At 39.8% G+C, this 13,200-nt stretch overlaps 1 protein-coding gene across 10 annotated transcripts in view; it reads right to left on the bottom strand.

Annotated features, from left to right (window-relative positions):
- Positions 1-10,161: 10,161 nt before the first annotated feature.
- Positions 10,162-13,200, bottom strand: part of UMAD1 (UBAP1-MVB12-associated (UMA) domain containing 1) — a 189,460-nt gene continuing 186,421 nt past the window's right edge. For all 10 annotated transcript variants that reach the window (XM_015558272.1, XM_015558267.1, XM_015558273.1 and 7 more), the window contains one exon: positions 10,162-11,341. In XM_015558272.1, the coding sequence (XP_015413758.1) occupies positions 11,084-11,341 (258 nt within the window). In that variant the 3' untranslated portion in view covers positions 10,162-11,083. The remainder of the gene's footprint in view (positions 11,342-13,200) is intronic.

Below are 13,200 nucleotides of genomic sequence, written 5' to 3'. Positions count from 1 at the left end.
CCCTCTGCCACCCGGGAGCAGGCCTAAGCCAGCAGGTCGTTATCTCCCGAGGAGTCCCAGACTGCCAGAGGGTACAGGCAGGCTGAGGGACCCCCCTCCCCCCGAGTGCACAAATTTTTGTGCACCGGGCCTCTAGTTTTGTATAAAATCATAATCTATTAGAAAAATTAAAAAGTTGAATTCATGCAGTAAACTGGTTACCAAATGAATCGATCAGTTAAAGAATAGTTTAGAACCTGCTTTGATTGCATGAAAAAATCAGCATGATGGTCAGTTAATTATTTGTTTTCCCTCAAAAGTAAAATGATCCTTCAAAAATGTAGACCACTATTAAAAGGGTTAATATTTCTAAATCCTTCAGTAAGGTTAGGTTACACAAAAACAACATGTCATAACCCCATTAAAACATCAGGCATTCAATTTGTATGGTATATATTTAAATCTATACAAATCCATGATTTAAAAAGAGCCATGTAATTAAATTAGCATTAATCAATGTTGATTTATTAGAAGGCAGAAGAAAGTCCCCTCTATTGTACATTAAGGAAAACCAAAAAAAAAATAAAAATAATAAAGCTCAAGTCACAATGGATAGATTCATAATCACTTATATCCCCCAAATTTAATCTAAAGATATAATCACCACTGTCTAAAAGGTTATAATAAACACAAAATATTTCTATTGTATTAGTACTGATACAGCGTAACCAAACAAAAGGTACATTTCTACTTTTAAAAAATTTAAGAAGCTAACTTATTTAGGATACAAGGTAAGTTTGGGGTCATTTAAGTAATTTAAGGTTGTCTAATGGCTTCCAACAGACTCAAGGGCAAATTCTAATGTAGATGGGACAAGAACCTTATACATTTCCTTGAATCAATGGTGAGTCAATTATTTGTCCTTTCAGCACACTTGTACTGAGCCCACACTATGTGGTATCATGTTAAGCATGGAAATTTAGGGATCCATTCACAGAGTTCTGAAGTAGACAAGTGAATAGTTACAATACTGTGGGTCCAGAGCCTTGAAAGAGGGGAACACAAATGCCGGAGGAACATGGAAAGACAACCAGTCCCGCTTAGGAGGAATAAGGAAAGGCTTCCCAGAGGAGGTGGCACCTGAATGAAACCTTGTAAAAGAATTTAGCCATGGATTGGGTCACTTGAGGTGGCTGGAATGAACCCAGTGTACATAATACTTAAAAAAAAAAAAAGTCTCTTCCATCACAGTGTGTTTTGCAAGGATAGGTTTATTGTTTAGCCGATTTTGTGAGCTCCATTCTGCCTTTTTTTTTTTTTTGATGTTTTATGCAACTTGACTACTAATGACGAATAAGAACAGTCTGAACGCATTGTTGCTGCATCAGTGTAAGGTGGTGTGTGCGGTTTTGCATTTAAAGAGGCATTCGGATGCTCTGGTTGTGAATGCTCATGCAAAGCCTCTGACTGCTTTTAGTGGGTCTCCGCGGTGGCTTCCCGTCTGCAGAGCACTGAGGGCCGGTTGGACACTGGAGAGGATTGAAACGCTTCAGATTGTGATCCTAAGTTTTATATTCGCGATATTTCCTAAAATAGATCTTAGTAAGTGCTCTGTGCCTAGAGAAATCATCTAAACAACAATAAAAAGGAAAAGAAGGGAAGGTCAGGGCATTCCAGGCAAAAAGAACAGACTGTAAGAATGGTGAGAGAAGGTACGGCATGTTCAGTAGGGCACTGCCCAGCAGGGCAAGAACACAGAGGATGGGAGCAGGAATATCACCAGGTGAGGCTAGAGCAGCACATGGGCGCCCCCCTTGGCCTTAAGGCGCTTCAATTCTCCAGAAGATACTAGAAAGTTTTTGAAGATTTTAATCTGTTTTTAAACAAGTTCCTTCTGGCTTTAGCATAGAGAATGGATGGGATGAGGGGCAAAACTGGATGCAGGGACGTCCATTAGGAGAAATGAGAAAGACCTGAACTGAAGTAAGGGCAGTAGTTATGGAGATGGAAGCACACATTTAAGAGACAAGCCTTGAAAGATACACAGTTAATCAAAGTTTATCATCCGTTGAGCATGGACGTGAGTATGAAGGAAGAATGGCTAGACTCCTGGATTTGCTGCTTGGGTAATCCAGGGCTTCAAATGATAGGGCCGGGACTTGAAACATGAGGGAAGGGTGGCTGTCAGCAGTACGCCAGCAAAGGAGGTGCTGCCTTCCCCTTACCTCTGGGCTCAGGTTGACGGATGCTGATTGAACCAGGTCAGGTTATGTGTCTGTCCCTTGGGATTCAGGAATAGTAACAGTAATACACTATTTCCCATCAGGGCCAGCGGAACTCCCACAAGAAAAGCGGAGCAACAAGGTGGGGTGGGGGGGATAAGAAAAAGTGTGTGGAGCAAATAAAAACAGCAGCTACCCCAGTTTGTGATAGAAACTCAGGAGAGTCAAGTGAGATGTCTCAGAGCTAATGATGAACATGGACATGGAACTTGAGTGAGTTCTGGATGTCAACAGTGGCAGATAGGAATGAATAGGACTGTACAGGGAGAAGACAGAAAGGGGAGGAGAGCCAGAGATGGAATTTGGGACACACCGAATTTTAGGAATAGAGTAAGGAAAAGAAGTCCCCAACAGCCTGAGATGGGATGAATCTGAGAAAGGCAGTCACAGCAGTCAAGGGTGAAACGATCTCAGCAGTGGAACTAGTTGGCAGTGGCTCCTGCAGGGACCTGTTCAGTGGAGGTTCTAACCAGGGACGGGAAGTCAGATTACAGTAGGTGGAGCAGTGAATGGAAAGTAAGGAAGTGGAGACACAAATATAGACCACTCTCTCCAGAAGCTTGATTCTAGCCCTGGCCAGTGTGGCCAAGTGGTTAGAGTGTCACTACATGGACTGAAGGGCCACGGGTTCAATTCCCAGTCAAGAGCACAAGAGCATGTACCTGGGTTGCAGGTTTGATCCCCAGTCAATGTGTCTCTTTCATCTCTCTCTCTCTCTCTCTCTCTCTCTCTCTCTCTCTTTTTTCCTCCCCTCCCTCCTTTCTCCTCCTCTCCCTCTTTCTCCTTTGCTCTCCTTTCCTTCCACCCAATCTAAAAATAATTAATGGGGAAAATATCCTCAGGTGAGGATTAACAAAACAAACAAAAAACAAAAGAAGGAGAAGGAGGAGGAGGAGGAGGAGATTAACTCTAAAGAGAAGGGGGACGTTTATAACTGGAGTTGGCGTTGGCGGGGAAATAGCTACATGTGTATATGACAGGGAAGAGAACTTCAGAGTAGGAAATGTAAGGATGTAGAAGGGTACTAAAAGAAACATGCACTGCTGCTCCTAGTGGGGAAAAGTGTTTTTTTCTAAAGCAAGGTCATTTCAAATACCCACATGTGCTTGAAGGAAAGCACATGAAAAAGGAAAACAGCTTTTCAAGGACAGGTCAGATAGGATTAATAAATTCTGGCACAGGAATATGTGCAAATATAACTAAGAACACACAAGGGACACTTGGCAGCTAGATAGAGCTTTAAATGAGTTCGTCCACATGACCAAAATACACTGTATTGTCTAGAATCCGTTCTTACTCATCCTGAGGACATACATAGTCATTATGGACAGAGGAAAACACAACCTGAAAAACATGGAGAATACCCAAAACAGACCAAAGGCACAATTTGTAGAGGCTTGGTAAACTAAGCATTATTTTCAGCTGAGTAAACACCGCATGACAACTGGGGGAACTTACTGGGGCCTGAAAAACTACCAGTCTTGAAATTCTATTCCTTTGCTTTTGGAAAGTCTTATTTATAGATAACTTAATGATTTATTTCATCTGTTAACTCATTCAGTCAACAAATCCTGGTGGAGGATTTGTTATGTGCCAAGAACAAGTCGGATAGAACATTAATAAGAGCATAGATCCTTCGGTGAAATGGAGTGGTGGCTATACTCTCAAAACGCATATTCAATGTACCTTTGTCTTTGTAACAGAATATACAAAGGAAAACCTGTCCACAGTCTTCTTGGCTGGAGGAATAGAAAGAGCATACAGTGAAAAAACATGTCAGGGCACATGGGCTTTACTAGGTGGAGGAACATTGGCCTAGGCCGTGGTCGGCAAACCACGGCTGCGAGCCACATGTGGCTCTTTGGCCCCTTGAGTGTGGCCACAAAGTTTCAATCGCACTGTACGTGCACACCCGCACGTGGTATTTTGTGGAAGAGCCACACTCAAGGGGCTGCAGTTTGCCGACCATTGGCCTAGGGATTCAACCATTTTTCCTTAGAGATTTGATAAGAAGAAATCTAAAGATTCCTTTCTCCCGCATTAAATTAATTTTCTAAATTCAGGCTGTGAAGTAGGCACAACAAGGAGGAAGTCTAAATTTAATTATGGAAGTATAGGCATATTTTTAAAATGCAATTTACTTTTGGCTCTTTATAGATCTTACCCGTATCATCCAATCCTCTTAATCATATTCATTTCTACTGCTGCCCATATCCTTAGGGTCAGGAACCCCTAGTACCTACATGAGGTAGGAACTTCCAGATCTGCCTTATAAACAGGAGCTAAGTCGCTTGCAAGAGGAAGAGGAAAGCTGAGTGTTACTGCTTTCTGCTGCGTTAGCTGATAGTTATGGCTGGTATAGCATGAGAAAGAAAACTAGATAGTCTGTCCCATTCTCAGAAATACATTCTAATAAACACAAATTCTCGTGTAGATCCAAAGCAAGGAAGAGGCTGGAGAGAACGTACAGAGAATGAGTATTTAGGCTTTATCTGAGACCAACTGCCTGTTTGTTGTTCAGCATCCATTTATTTCTGTTTGGTCCTGAGAAGGCCTATTCAGATGGCTGAGCTAACAACGCCATACAGCATGCTAGTGTGCAGTGCACCCTGTAGGTGTAAAAACTTGGCTTTGTTTTGCCCTTGTTCATGAACAAAAGCTCCTTTTTTGTTAGACTCCCAAATGTTCCTTGCCATTATGAAGAAATACATTAATTTTGAAACAAAATAAATTATGTACATTTTTGAAAAACCATACACATAAATATACATATGCACACTGAAACTGACGTTACCCTGTTCCTTCTTCTATATTTCTGAGTTATAGTCAACACCTGTGGCCACACAAGGGGCAGACTTCACAGCTGCGAACCCCAGATGTCAGACACTGGATTCTACATCCCTGGCAGCAGTCCCAAGTGGGACGACGTCTCCTTAACTGACCTCTGAAATGGTCTATTGTCTGCTTCCCTCCCTGGCCTGGGTTGTAACTAACAAGCTGTCTGTAGGCTGGTTTGGAGTTAGCCTATTGATGGGTTGTTCTGGATGCAATTATCCTCTGCCTTACCTTTGAGTGTAAGGAATTTTTTCCTTTGTAGGGGTGAAAGTTGGACAGGGGAAATTCTTGACAAAGAACTATATTCAGGTTTCTCCCAAGGATAAAATAAAACACTATTTACTTTGATTGTTTCCCCCACCCCCAATGAAATTGGATGACATCAAGTTTGGTTTAGCATACAGTTGAGTTTTGGTTAATCAGAAGTACAAAGAGTTTCTTGGGGGCACTTCTCCCCTCCGAAAGAAGGCTGAGTTTCCTTATGCTGCTTCTTAAAGCTACTTCTTAAAGGAGAAAATGAAACATTTCTCCTTTTAGAGTCTTAAGGAGCTACAACTTTGTTTTTGCTATTACTAAAGAAAGTCATCTCCTGTTGAGAAAAGCTCTGTGTATCATGAGTTATCTTGGTTCTTTAAAGAGGAAAATGATTATATTAGAACCCTGCGTCTTCACCACTTGAAGAATAACATTATAGGTAAGATGCAATTGCTCTGGGAATAAGGTAGGAAAAGGCCAAGTATCTAATAAGAGGGCTTCACTTACAGTGCAACACTTGTTACCCCAAAGGCAAGGTCTGTTTTGAATACAGTTATAGTCATGACAAGTTATAAAGAAATGTATCTGATATTTATAGGAAGATTAACTCTGAGGAAATTATAGAATACTAGAGGCCGAGTGCACGAATTCGTGCACCTGTGGGGTCCCTCAGCCTGGCCTGTGCCCTCTTGCAATCCGAAGAGACAGGCAGCCAGAGAGGAGCCCAGGCCAGGTGCAGCGCCGCTCCCGTTCATCCTGGCCCCACTGCTCCTGCCAACACCGCTCTTGGTAGCATGCTGCAGCAGAGGCAAGAGAGGCTCGTGCCGCTGCAGCTGCGCACACCAGCTGTGAGCCTGGTGTCTGGCGCACCTCAGTCAGCTGAGCAATACTCCTGCTGTGGGAATGCACTGACCACCAGGGGTCAGTTCCTGCATTGAGTGTCTGCCCCCTGGTGGTCACTGTGCATCATAACAACAGGTCTAACGGTCATTCGGTTGCTTAGGCTTTTATATATATAGATATTATCACATCCAATTTCAAATGGTATTCATCTGCACCATGTAAATCGTTCCAAATTTTCTTTAACTTTCTAACCATGTAAACAAATCTCTTGGCCACCAAGAGATATGCTTTAGATTTGGAATCCCAATATAAATAAACTAATAATTAAATTGGAGAAAAGAGACACATCTCATACAGAAGAATTTCAAATAATTTATATGTCTACTATCCCCTCAAGAATGTGGAGTATAATTCCCTACCACTTAACTGTGGGCTATGCTTTTCGATTGAATAACAAAGAGTAGTGTATAAAAAGGGGAGAGGCAGAGTTATGGGACAGTGGAGAGACCTGGCAAACACTACCTTGGCCACTAGATACAGGTTAACATCAGCAATGAGGTCATGTTGACAGCATGTACCTTGGATATGATACGATCTCATTGAAGGGCAGTTCACCTTTGTAATATTTGCCCCAAAACCCATAAGCATAGTCTAACCATGTGAAAACATTAGATAAATCACAGTTGAGGGACATTCTACAAAATATCTGACAAGACTCCACGAACTGTTACGGTCACTAAAAATAATAATAATAATACATAAATAAAAGTCTGAGATTGTCATAGACAAAAGGAGCCTAAGAAAGACTAAGTATAATGTATTATTCCAGATAGGATGCTGGAAGAAAAAAAGGACACTAGGAGAAAAGTGTGAAATTGGAACGAGGGTGGATTTTAGTTAATAGTAATGTCCCAATGTTAGTTCCTTAGTTGTAGCAAATAGGAGAAACTAGATGAGAGTTATTCAAGAATGCTGCACTATTTTTGTAATTTTTCTGTAATATAAAATTATTCTAATACAATTTTATTTAAATTAAAAAATGATGATTAACATTGAGATATCAAGTTTAACAGAGCCCTATGCTTTAATCAATACATCCTTCTTTTTCACCCACACCTATCCACCAAACCAGTGGTCAGCAAACTGCGGCTCGCGAGCCACATGTGGCTCGCGAGCCGCAGTTTGCCGACCACTGCACCAAACCATATGGCATCAAGAGTCATTTCCCTGACACATAGGAATACTTTACCTTTCAGGACCCTATAGTATGAATGGAGTCAGACCAATTCTGAGAGTTTTAGATTTCCCAATAATATTTAGGTCATGGCCTTAGTAATATGACACAGTACTCAAAAGATAATGTCCACAAGCCTGTATTTCTCAATAGCTTTAAAAGATGTTACATCCTTCCGCCATCTATCCAATACACTAAAATTTCCTGTGAATGTTATTAATGACACAATAGGACGATGCATTAATTTCAAAGGTAGTGCATTCTTTGCTAGATTACAAAGGGCAATATTCATTTACTGATCAATTGTTGTCAGGAGAGGTAATGGGATAATGTCTGATGGGCCACTGTTTTAGAATAAGGATGAGATTATTTCTTTTCTACTCCCTATTTTCCCTTTATAATTATGAAAAATTGGGTTTTTCAGAATTTTAGATATTTTTTATACTGTTTTCAATTTATCATTTTACTTTGAGAAAGAGGAAGGAAGTGTTGGTGTCAATGAATGTTTAAAAAAATGTGGGGTTTCTTGTTAACAAGAAACACGCTTTTATTAACATTTAATGATATAATTTTAAAAGTTCATTAACTCACAATTTAATTAACTAGAATAATAAATTGTCAGGATTGCCTCTCCAATTCTGTTTTTAGGAAAGGATGCAAATGCCATTTCTAAAAAGCTGGGGGGGGAAATACATGCAACTTCCTGCATATATTTTAGGGATAAAAATAGGATTCAGTAAGATCACTTGTACAGTCCATACTTACAGTACTTTATAATGATCACTTGTTAAGGGGGAGAGGAAGTAAAAACCATGATGCTTGATAATAGGAAAAAAAAAGTGTTCTCTATGGAACTCTTAGCGAAGGAACTGCAGAAGAGTCAACTAACATATTTTAGGAATATTTTTCACTATGAGGTAGTGCTTAATATGGAAAATAATAATGGGTGGGAGGGATATGCAATAAATGTAGGTAGCTATTTTTTATATTACCCTTTAAAAATTTCAGTTAATTCATATTTTGCATTTCATTAGACCTTGGTATATGTGTGGTTAGTACTGAGAATTATAACTGTTCCCTTTCCTTGAACACTGATAATGTGACCAGCTTTGTACTGCCAGGCCTTTGACATGCACCAACTAAAAGCACAACCCTGCAAGGTGCATACAATTACTGTTTAACAGGCAAGGGAACCAAGGACACCAGAAGTTAGGAGACTGACTCAAAGGCCCACAGCCTGTAAGGGAGGGAGCCACTATAAACTGCCTGCCTCAAGTGCCTGAACCCTATCCCACCACAGCATACAGCTTTCTTACAAGTTATATACCTTTACTAACACTATTCAAATAAATGTGTCTCAATAATGAGTTGACTTAAGTCATTTAACCTTTCTAGGCTTCAAGTTTCTCTTGGGTTAGATGGAGTTGACTTCTGTTTTCCTCCAGTTTTAAAAAAGGAACATGATTTGTATACAGATGAGAACATTAAAATGGCCATTTCCACATGTTTTTGTTAATAATGGGTTATTAACACTGAGCTTATTAAATCTTGTGATGGGATCTTTCTAGAGATGTTCATGTGATTTCTCTCAAATCCTTCAGTCCTGCCAGAATTAGTCAGTGATCTTACCATTTTCAATGTTATTCCTTAAGACTTACATGTCAGAGGAAACTTCATACTTTTCTCTGCAGAATACAAACTATTTACTTAAATATTTGTCTCCTAAAGAATCAATGACTTTCAGACATGAATAATGCAAAGAAAATCAGTTTTTGGATCTGAAATTAATCAAAATATCAGTTTATTTTTATTCATACTTATTCAAATATAACAAATTTTTTAATAAATGGAAATATATATAAGCATATTTATAATACAATAGACATAAATATAAATAAAATGTGTAAGTATTTGAGACAAAGTTTAATACGTATTAGTAAATTGATGGCATGCTTACATTTAGCTTTAAGACATATTAACATGGATATTAAAAAGGATGGGCTTTCACAAAAACTGCTATAAAATGTTCACATTTGTGTTAGTAATAAGTCATATTTCTTAGACTGATGTTTTAAGAAAATTATGTCAAGATCTAATTTAACCATTTACCTCATATGGTAACATTATTTATAAATGACACATTTTTTTTCAACAGAAATGTTCCTTTATCTTTTAAATAACATAGCATTTTTTATCAAGAACATGCCACATTTATTAAACAAACATGCACAACTCATTAAAATTTGAATAATTTATGTACCTTTATGCACAGTGTTCAGTTTTGCTATAGCACTCTATCTTTGTGAAAAATATTCTAAATATTTGGCACAGAATTAATAAATTGTACTATTTCAGAACTAATGTGATTAAAATTTTACATGGCACAGAAAACGCTCTATCACAGTTTACCTCTTCCTTTGCAGTTTATTGACCAATGGTCATTCTTTTCTGTTTTAGTTGTAATAAACAATGGATATTCAATAGCTAGAAGTCATATCTAGGTCTTTTGCCTATACCAGTGATGGCGAACCCTTTGAGCTCGGCGTGTCAGCATTTTGAAAAACCCTAACTTAACTCTGGTGCCGTGTCACATATAGAAATTTTTTGATATTTGCAACCATAGTAAAACAAAAATTAATATTTTTGATATTTATTTTATATATTGAAATGCCATTTAACAAAGAAAAATCAACCAAAAAAATGAGTTCGCGTGTCATAGGTTCGCCATCACTGGCCTATACTCTAATTAGAAATGAGTTGACTTCAGTTTTTCTAGCAGTAAAGCATTTCCATTTGTATTATGGCCAATAAATTTCTAACTAAGGGTGTTAGCGATAATGTATCATTATGAGATGTTTTTCGTTGGGAGGCAGAGAGGTTGAAAGGAAATGTGGATCTCTTCCTGAACTGCGACCCTGTGTGGTCAGGAGCATCGATGCCCTCTGAGGCAGAAGCAGAGAGAGTTCTTGGGGAAGCTGATGAGGGAGCACACTCGGTAGAAGCATCCAGGCAAAAACAAAGGCAGGAACGCACTCAAGGTGCAAAGGACTGCCATGGGTGTAAGGAAACTGAATGCATCACTCAGAGAAACAGCGGCCAGAGCATTCTTGTATCAGCAAAATCCCCCTGCTTTTTAGGAAAAGTTTTCCATTTCCACATCGGTGTCTATATCAAGAATGAAGAAATTAAGCTAACTGGCACAATTTTTTTTTGTCCCCTGAACTTATTCATAGACACTGGAAGAAGAAAGAGAATATGAACTCAAGCTTCCCCTAAACCAGAGAAGAGCATTCACACTCCCTCTCAGGGCAGACTTCAGACTTGTGGTAACCAAGGAAAATGCCATCGCTCTTTTTCACAGTTCTGCTAAGATCAACTTGAGGTGTTATATTTTGAGAGCCTGGTTGAAGGAATCTACTCCTTTCATAAAACTCTGATTACCTAATTTTTATATTTATTATTTGGCAGAAAGGAAGTAGAACTTAAGCTCAGTTTTTATACAAATGTACTTTATTCTGAAAAACAGAGCAATGAACATACTTTATGATCCTTGCTTTTCTGAGGGCATTTAGACAGTGAAATGGCAAAGAACATCAAACACGTTAAATACAATGGCAAACTTTTTTTTAAAGCTGTTAAGGTACAAATATAAAAACTATGAATCACAGAGCACTGAATTTTCAAGAGTAAAATCATACCAAAACCGTGATAAGTTTTCGCCGATGTCACAGGTGAGCAGGTGGTCTGGAAGGTCACTGATGGTGCCCTGCACGGCCAGCACGTGCGGGGCCAACGTGAAGGGCACGTCGCTCAGAAGCTCGGCCATGAACGAGCTGCTTTCCAGAGGCTGGCCTGCCTTGGTTTCCGCCCCGGGGCCTGCCACAGTCACAATGGATGCGTTTTCTGTGCCAGTCTAAAAATACATATATTCAAATCATTCAGACCTATGGCCTCGGGGGTTCAGTAATGGTAAATGTGCATGAATGTAGCAAAATGGAGAAATGGGGGAACATGTAAGTATTCCCAGATCAGAATGTAGCTATTTGCTTTACTTGTACATAGAGCTCTACTAGCTTTAGAATGGATCCTAAACCCTACTCTTACCACCCATAACCCCCTCTTGCTATTTCTCTAGCCCAGTAATGTCTACAAAGTCTGTCTGCTCTGCCAAACATGGTGTATGTTTTCAGGGTCTACAGAATTGCCAGAGTCCCTGTGAAACCATATATCAACACAGTCCAAAGTGACCGTGCCCACTTCAGAATGATTATGGAGCAAACTGCCTAGGATATTATTTCGCATTTCCTATATATGTGTCCTTTCCAGTTGCTGTTTCACATGCATATGTCTTATCCCCAACTAGAGTTGAGGGTCCTTGAGAGCAGCAATCTAGTTGACATGTCTTTGTACTCTCTGCCTTGCATATTCGATTGTCTCATTCTAATACCTACCTGAGAGTTTACTTCTAATGTGTGTCATGCTTATTGACTGATTGTCTGACTTTCATAGGAACTAACATGTTACTTAAGTTATTGAGATATAAAGAGTTAGTAAACCATGCATACAGTAGTTGGCTAAAAAACGTGCAGTAGGGTGTTTATAGCAGCATTCTATGCAAGCCCTTAAAGTAGAAACTAAGTTTCCATCAATAGTACAATGGATAAATTGAAGTATATTTACAGCAATGAGAATGAACCACCTGCCACTGAAAGTGGCTGAAACCGAAATAAAACCAGTTTAGGCAAAAATTTACTCTCCCACCACCACCTGGTCTCACACAGAATAAAACTCTGGAGTCTTTACAGAGGCCTACAAGGCCCTGGTGACCTGGCCCCAGTGCCTCACTGCCTCCTTGCTATTGCTCCTGTGCACCCAACCTGCTTCTGCCCCAGGCCTGTGCTTTCTAGTCCCGCTACCCAGGAGGTTCTGCTGCCAAATACCCATTGGGCCCCTTCTCCCACCTCCTTCCAAGTGTTGGTCCAAATGCCACCTTCTCAATAAGGCTTTCCTGACCATCTTATTTAAACGGTGTCCTAACCCCCTCCTCTCCCCTCCAGCACTCTCTATCTCCCTCCCCTGCTCTTTTACCCTACATGGCCCTTAGCACCTTGTTCTATGTCATATACTTTATCCTCATTATAATCCATCAGAAATGTAAGGGGCTCCCTGCTGTATCCCAAAATGCCCAGACCAGTGCCTAGCGCTCAGTAAATATTTATTGGTTGGATGCGAGCAGACAAGATTTTGCCTGCGTGGGGTTTACATTATCAGGTTAAAATGCTGATAAATTCCTTATCTCTAAGTCTAGAGAAGAATGATTTTCTGTGTAAGAAATAATTTTGAAAAACTTTTTATGGAAGTGTAAAGTACATACAGAAAGGGTACATTAAAAGTTTACAGTTTGCTAATTTTAACCAACTTAGACACCTGTGAGCACCCAGAGCAAGGGACAGAAATGACAGCCCCTGCCCGCCAGCGCTTTCTGTTACCATCCTGACTTCTAACAGCATAGATTGGTTTACCTATTTTGTATTTAAATGAAGGTAATCCTATAGTATGAACTCTTGTTTCTGGCTTCTATATAGGAGATTCGTCCATATTGTTGCATGGGATAAAAAGAGCATATCATCACAAAGGAGGTACATTCAGACTGATGACTTAACAGGATCACTTTGGTTGCCGTATTGACAGTAGGTAGTGGGGTCTGGCGTCCAGGAAAGGAAGTAGATAGATTTAAAAAGTGAGCCCTAACCAGTTTGGCTCGGTGGGTAG

Source organism: Myotis davidii, unplaced genomic scaffold (assembly GCF_000327345.1).
Source record: "Myotis davidii unplaced genomic scaffold, ASM32734v1 scaffold187, whole genome shotgun sequence".
Taxonomy (NCBI): Eukaryota; Metazoa; Chordata; class Mammalia; order Chiroptera; family Vespertilionidae; genus Myotis; species Myotis davidii.
This window is presented reverse-complemented; position numbering and strand designations above follow the sequence as displayed.